Below are 7,793 nucleotides of genomic sequence, written 5' to 3' on the forward strand. Positions count from 1 at the left end.
TAAAAGAAACCCAAGCAGCAGTCCTGGGCCCCCAAGTGTCATCAGTGACTGTGGCTTCTTCTCTCTTTCTGATCTATCATCCTGCAAGCAGGGTTTCCATCCCCATAGTCACCTCAAGATGCAAGAACACTGCTGGTGCTCCAGCCATTGCATCTGTGTCCCTGGCACAAAACTGGAGGAAGCACCATTTGTCTCTCCCCCAAACCTCCCCTTACATTTCCCTAATTGCAAGGGAGGCTGGGATATATGTTCTTTGAGTTGTGCATGTAGATTCCCAGGATACGTCAGGATTCTCTTAGGAAGGAAGGGGAGTCTAGGAATTAGGTTGTTAGTGAGCAGTTGCTCCCATGGTTCCCACAGACAGACAGACCTGGGTTTGAATCCGAGCCTGCCACCCAGCAGCTTCCTGCATATGCAGTGTGGTGCCCTGTGAGGGTGCAACCTGGCCTGGTTTGGCTGTGCCTGTCAGGTCCACCCTCTGCAAATTTGCATCGAGGGGGTGAAGGAGAAGAATGGTTCTAGAACTCCTAGGTTTTTGTTACCTGCTGGGGAGCGGGTGTGACTTTCCTGCACCACTCAATCTCCTGGGCAGTGTGGCATGAACCCCCTAGAGGGCTGTACCCCACATGCTTGCTCCTGACCTGCAGGAGGAAGCTGGGCTGCCCTCTAGGGACACTGAACGCAGGGCAGGGGCAGTTACGTGCAGAGAAGAGCTGAGTGATGGGGGCCTGGCCTCAGGGCTGGAATTACGGGGCAGGCCAGGCACAGACCGCAAGGACTCCCCAGGGTCTGTGAGAGCATGGGCCCTTTCCACGGTGACAAGATAATTTGTTGATCTTCCAAATCAGGATGCATTTGAGTCCATGGGGTGCGATTAGCAAGTATTGCCCTAAGTCCAGGGATAAATTAGGCCTGTCCTGGGACCCTGGGGTGTGTCCAGGCACCCTACACAGGAACGTGGGGCCTGAGTCCCCAGCTAAGCTCCCCGGGTGTAGTTTTCAGGTTAGGAGGGTGGCAAGGGCTCAAGGCCTTGCAAGCTGTTCACAAACAAAGGGTCGAAACAAAGAAATAATAATACATTTTAATGCAAGAGAAATCACAGCCTGGTACACACCCCCTTCCCCGATCTGTCCTGCCTGGGGATGTGTTTACGGTGAGTGTGTCCCCAGGGCTAGTGGTCACCTGGCTGTCCCGGTCCCTGCCCTACTGGTGGCAGCACGCCTGTCCCCAGCATTACATTCAGCTGCTGCTCTGACTCTCGAGAGGCCGGCTGGCCTCGGGCCTCCAGCTTGGCGTCCTTTGCTCCCCTGTCTCCCTGCTCAGGCCAGCAGGGCCAAACTGCTGGGCCAGGTCAGCCGGGGCTGGGGGAATGGGCTGCACCCTGCCCCTCCCCAGGCGCACCTGGGTCCCCCGGGCTCCATCACCGGGTGGGGCAGAGCGTCTGCTGGGGCAGCTCCGTGGGCCACAGGATCCCTCCGCACCCACCGCATCTCTCTGCCCGGGGCGCCTGCCTCATAGGATGCCCCGCACCGCAGCCTCTCTCTGCCTGGGGCGCCCGCCTCACAGCTGGTCCTCGTCCACCCAGATGGTCTTGCGCTGCTCCTCGCCGATCTTGTCCTTGACAACGCGGAGCAGCTCCTCCACGCTGCCCCACATGTCGGGTTCTACTGTGGCATACAGGCACGGCAGGGCCTCCAGCTCCTTCTCCTTCAGCCGGCACACGCGCAGGAACTCCTCCTCGGTCTCAGGCCGGGGCAGCAGCTTTCTGGGAGGAGACATGCAGGGGCTGTGGGGAGGGCTGCCAAGCTGTGGCACTGGTGTGGCACCACCTGCCTGGCCACCCCTGACTGCCGCGGTCCCCACCCCTTCCCTGCCTTGCTTCTCCCTATAGTGTCCGTGCCTCTTAACGCTAGGGACCGTGCCCCTTAAGCTGTTTATCGGAAATTCCAAACACATCCTTACTGATTGATGGATTGATTGATTCAGATGGAGTCTCGCTCTGTCGCCCAGGCCGAAGTGCAGTGGCATGATCTCGGCTTACTATAACCTCCACCTCCCGGGTTCAAGCGATTCTCCTGCCTCAGCCTCCTGAGTAGCTGGGATTACAGGCACACGCTACCATGACGGGCTAATTTTTATATTTGTAGTAGAGATGGGGTTTCACCATGTTGGCCAGGCTGGTCTTGAACTCTCGACCTCAAATGACCTGCCTGCCTTGGCCTCCCAATATGCTGGGATTATAGGTGTGAGCCACCGGGCCCGTCCACATCCTTTTTATTTTTAATCGTGCTAAGATACACAAAAAGAAAATCAACCATTTCACCTATTCTTTAAGTGAGTAATTCAGTAGCATGAGTTATATTCACACCGCTGTGCAACCAATCTCCAGAACTTTCTCATCTTCCCAAACTGCAACTCTGGGCCCATTAAATACTCCCCATCTTCCCTCCCGCAGCCCCCAGGAACCACCCTTCTGCTTCCTGTCTCTAGGAATCTGACTGCTTTAGATAACTCATAGAAGTGGAATCACATACAGCATGTGTGTTTTTGTAACCGGCTTATTTAACTGAGAATATCATCCTCAAGGTTCATCTCACACCCAAATCTCCTTTCTTTTGAAGGCTGAATAATACTCCACTGTATGGGCTGGGTGCGATGGCTCATGCCTGTCATCCCAGCACTCTGGGAGGCTGAGGCGGAAGGATCATTTGAAGTCAGGAGTTTGAGACCAGCATGGCCAACATAGTGAAACCCAATCTCTAGTAAAAATACACAAATTAGCCAGGCATGGTGGTGGGCGCCTGTAATCCCAGCTACTTGGGAGGCTGAGGTAGGAGAATCTCTTGAACCCTGGAGGTGGAGGCTGCAGTGGGCCGAGATTGTGCCACTGCACTCCAGCCTGGGTGACAGAGTGAGGCTCTGTCTCAAAACAAACAAACAAACAAACAAACAAACAAACAAACAAACTCCATACAGTATTTTTGGTGCAATACACACTGCATTGCAAACACATTCCAAAGCAGGGCAGATCAGGGAAGGGGGTGTGTACCATGCTATTATTTCTCTTGCATTAAATGTATTATTATTTCTTTGTTTCAACTATTTTTTGTTAACAGTTTGCAAGGTTTTCAGCTCTTGCCACCTTCCTAGCCTGTATGGGTGGGCCCTGTTGTGTGTATTCACCCCCCACGGACCGACCCTTGGGTGAAGTCCATGTTTTGTCTATTGGGAGTAATGCTGCTGTGAACACAGGCGTGTAAATGTCTCTTAGAGATCCTGCTCTCATTTCTCTTGGGGACATTCCCACAGGTGGGGTTGCTGGATTATACGGTATTCTGTTTTTAATTTTTTGGGGCATCGCCATGCTGTCCTCCACAGTGGCCGCTCTTTTTTGCATGTCCAGCCGCTGCACTCGGGGTTTCGATGTCTATCCTCCTCGCCAACTCTTGTCAGTTTCTGTGCTTTTGGTCCTGGCCAGCCTAACGGGTATGAGGTATCAAGGGGGGATGCCCGTCTGTTTTGCTCACTGCTGGGTTCCCCAGAGTCTAACCCTTCACGGGGGCTCAGTGAGTACCTGGTGAAAAGGAATGAAGGGGCCTAAACTCTGTCTGTTATTCCCTCTGTAAAATGGCTGCAGAACATTTATTTTGCAGGTACGCGCGAGGAGGGGCGGGGATCCAAGATGAAGCCACTTAAGGGCCAGCCTGTCCTCGTCACCCAGGCCCCAAACCTCAGCGCCATCCTTTCATTCTTTTTTTTTCTGTTTTTTTGAGGCGGAGTCTCACTCTGTCGACCAGGCTGGAGGGCAGTGGCTCGATCTCACCTCACTGCAACCTCCACCTTCCACGTTCAAGCGATTCTCCTGCCTCTGCCTCCCGAGTAGCTAGAACTACAGGTGCATGTCACCACACCCGGCTAAGTTTTTGTATTTTTAGTAGAGACTATGGGGTTTCACCACATTGGCCAAGCTGGTCTCAAACTCCCAACTTCAGCTGATCCACCCACCTCGGCCTCCCAAAGTGTGGGGACTGCAGGCGTGAGCCACCACGCCCGGCCTCTCGTTCTCCGGAACCCCAGAGTGAACCCTTTCCGGAATCCTGCAGGCTCGACCCTGAGCACGGATCCAAAGTCACACTGCCTCTCCTCGTCTCCCAGACAGGATCCCGGCCCGCACCGCCACCCTGCCCCTGTCCACACAGAGGTGAGAGGTGCGTTTATACCCTAAAGTGGACCATGCCACGCCTCCGCTCAGAACCTTTAGCGGCCTCCAGATGCACTTGGAACAAGATGCCGCATCCTCCCGTGGCTCCTGTGGCTCCCGTGGCCCCACAGGGCCTGGACCAGCTGCCCCTCACCCCTCCGCCCCTCACCCTCCGCCTCTCACCCCTCCGCCCCTTATCCTTGGCCCCTCACCCCTCTGCCTCTCGCCTCTCCAGCCCTCACCCCTTCTCCCCTCACCCTCACCCTTCATCCCTCCGCCCCCACCCATCCGCCTCTCACCCGTCCACCCCCACCCTCTGCCTCTCACCGCTCTGCCCCTCACCCCTCCGCCTCCATCCCTCTGCCCCTCACCCTCCACCACTCACCCCTCTGCCTCCCACTGCTCCGTCCCTCACCCCTCCGCCCAAACACCTATCTCAGGGTCTGAGCACCAGCTGTTCCCCCGCTGCCCAGATTGCGTCTTCTTTCTCATCTCCTAGGCCCCCCTCACTGCCATGGGTCTCGCTGACAGATCCCCCAGGCCTTTCCTGACCACCCCGGGTAATGGGCACTCTGCCCCGACCCTCCTAGCTCTTGTCCCTGGGATGCGCCCCGTTTGTGAGTCATCATCTCGGCCGCTGCCCTCGGCGTCAGCTCTGCAAGGTCAGTTCCGTACTTGGTGAGGGTTTACTAAGGGCGGTGCATGAAGTGGGGGCACACAGGCCTCCTGTGATCCATGGAGACTTGGTGGGGCACTAGGGACAGGAGGGGGCAGCCCCTAGGGTCTGGAAGCCCTACCTGAACCTCTTGATGTTCTTCTCACACACCCGGATGAAGAGCACGATGGGGTAGATGTTGGACTTGATCAAGTCTCTCGTGCAGCCGATCCCAGCCTCCAGCAGGCAGTGCTTGTTCTGTAGGCACAGTGGCTTCGGTCAGCAGCAGCCCGCCCACCTCTCGCTCCTGTGAAGGTGCTTGCGGCAGGGCCTGGATGCAGGGTTGGGGTCTATAGCCAGGTGGGAGCCCTGAAAGCCATTTGCCACTGATCCAGGAGATGAGACCCCCCAGGAGTCTGGACACTCCAGGACTCTGCTGACCACAGTGATGTTCATGGGCAGAGACGAGGCCTCAGCCGGGGTGAACCAGGTGGCGTGAATGAGTTTGAATGAAACACCTGCTACCAACCGGGCGTGGTGGCTCACGCCTGTAATCCCAGCACTTTGGGAGGCCGAGGTAGGCTGATCACTTGGGGTCAGGAGTTCGAGACCAGCCTGGCCAACATGGCAAAACCCTGTCTCTACTAAAAGTACAAAAATTAGCCGGGTGTGGTGGCCCACGCCTGTAATCCCAGCTACTCAGGAGGTTGAGGCAGGAGAATCGCTTGAACCCGGAAGGTGGAGGTTGCAGTGAGTCAAGATGGTGCCACTGCATTCCAGCCTGGGTGACAGAGCGAGACACTGTCTCAGACACTCAAACACACACACACACACACACACACAGACACACACACACACACACACACCCGCCCCAAAACACCCGCTACCCTAGTCCGCCTTCAATTAAGAAAGTAGGGAACACATGAAGGATGAGTCAGCCAGGCTGGCAGGGCCCAGGAGTATCTACAAGGGTTCTCAACCATGAGCTCATCATTTTGAGAAAGGACAATCTCTGCTTTGCTGAAGGCATCACTTAAAAAAAAATTTCCACCAAATGTTGGCTGGGCGTGGTGGCTCAGGCCAGCAATCCCAGCACTTTGGGAGGTGGGAGGATTGCTTGACACTAGGAGTTCGAGACCAGCCTGGGCAATATAACAAGACCCTATCTCTAAAAAAATCAGAAAATCATTATCTGAGCATGGTGGTGTATAACCATAGTCCCAGCTACTCGGGAGGCAGAGGCGGGAGATCTCGTTACTTGAGCCTATGAAGTCGTGGCTGCAGTAGGGCGGGATCGTGCCCTGCACTCCAGCCTGGGCAACACAGCGAGACCCAGTGTCTAAATAAATAAAACATCAAACTTTGCATTGGAATAGAACATAAACACAGCATTCTAAGTGTGCAGCTCAATGAATTTCACAAACTGAACACAGCCTGGAACCAGCACCCGGGTCTGGAAGTAGGAATGGCTCACCCTGCTCAGGGTCCCCTTGGGCCTCCTGCAGGCCACTGCTCCCCCTTCCCCATGAGCAGGGCCATGGCCCACATTTCTAACAGCACAGATCTGCTGGATGGCTTCTTCTTTTCAGCTAAAAACAATCTTGGCTCCGACCCTGTCCGCTTACTTTCTGTCTGCTCCAGCTGCCAGAATTTCCTAAAGCTGTGGCCTAGACTTTAAAAAAAACCAAAAACACCACCATCTGCTCTTGCCATCTCCAAGGTCAGCGTCCACCACAGAGCCAGCCCCCGGCAGCTGGGGGAGCCCTCCACTGATGCAGACCGAGAGCCCACCACGGAGCCAGCCCCTGGCCCTCCACTGACGTGGACAGAGAGCCCTTCCTTCATCCAGCGCTGGGACGAGGAAGAGCTCAATGCTTAGGTCACGTTTTCTGGCTCCAAAGACTCCACACTGCACACAGACAACCTTTTTGCATCGTTGCCAACAAGTCTCGCGATGTCCTCCTGTTTTCCCCTCGTTTGCTGAATGTAATACCTGTCGCCTTCACGTTCATCCTCTTGCCCTGATGAGCTGGTTCTCTATCTCTGGCCCTTGTTAGCACAACCAGACACACACCCCTAAATCATGCGAACACACGCCAGCTCCAGGAAGCCATCGCAAACAGAAAGCAGCTCCAAAATAAAAACTCATGTCGGAGCCCAGGGGACAAGGACGCAGAGAGGACGTTAACACGGGGCAGCTGCTGGGACAAGGTTCGGAAAAGGAGAGGTCTGGCCACGGGGAGGTGAAAGCAACTCTTCATTCCACCCTTGTCCCTGGCCCAGGTGGCCTCATGAGGATCATCACGGAGGATCCCGGCCCCGTCCAACCTCCCAGCCCCCGCCTCACCTTGGCGGACACAGCTTCAATGTTGGCAGGGGCGATGCATTCGAATGTGTTGGGGTTCTTCTCTCGGGAGTAGATGATGGTCTCCGTCTTCTGCCTTCTGAGGAACTCATCCCTTGTGACGATATCTGCAAAGAGAGGGGCCGGTCCTGAGGGTAGCACCAGGTGGCCTTGGGTTGACCATCCCACCCAGGCCCTGCCTGCCACCTTCTGGGCTCTACAGAACTCGATGTCCAATCTCCTTCCAGCCAAGTTTAAATGAATCTTATCTCCTTTCTACTAGACTGTGAAGCTCCTTGAGGGCAGGGCTAAGGTTAACCTTCTTCATACTCCCCATGGCAGCCCATGGAGCAGGTGCTTGGCAAATACTCATGGTTTGGCTTCTCAGCAATACCTTTCACTGGACAAAGCAGCTCAGGCACTGTGGTGCAAGGCTGATCACCAGTCTAAATAAATCTCCTGTTCCACCCACCCATCCACCTACCCATCAATCTACCCACCCATCTACCAACCCCTCACCTACCCACCCATCCATCCACCCACCCATCCACCCATTCACTTATCCATCCATCCATCCACCCACCCACCCACCC

The 7,793-nt window shown here is 55.4% G+C and overlaps 1 protein-coding gene across 1 annotated transcript in view; it reads right to left on the reverse strand.

Annotated features, from left to right (window-relative positions):
• Positions 1-1,062: 1,062 nt before the first annotated feature.
• The window catches only part of CARD11 (caspase recruitment domain family, member 11), a 155,912-nt gene continuing 149,181 nt past the window's right edge, over positions 1,063-7,793 (reverse strand). The window contains exons 23-25 of the mRNA XM_011956975.1: positions 7,204-7,328; positions 4,999-5,114; positions 1,063-1,765 (exon numbers count right to left, since the gene is read on the reverse strand). Coding sequence (XP_011812365.1) covers positions 1,561-1,765; positions 4,999-5,114; positions 7,204-7,328 — 446 coding nt within the window. The 3' untranslated portion in view covers positions 1,063-1,560. The remainder of the gene's footprint in view (positions 1,766-4,998; positions 5,115-7,203; positions 7,329-7,793) is intronic.

The sequence above is a fragment of the Colobus angolensis genome, unplaced genomic scaffold (assembly GCF_000951035.1).
Source record: "Colobus angolensis palliatus isolate OR3802 unplaced genomic scaffold, Cang.pa_1.0 Scaffold43, whole genome shotgun sequence".
Taxonomy (NCBI): domain Eukaryota; kingdom Metazoa; phylum Chordata; class Mammalia; order Primates; family Cercopithecidae; genus Colobus; species Colobus angolensis.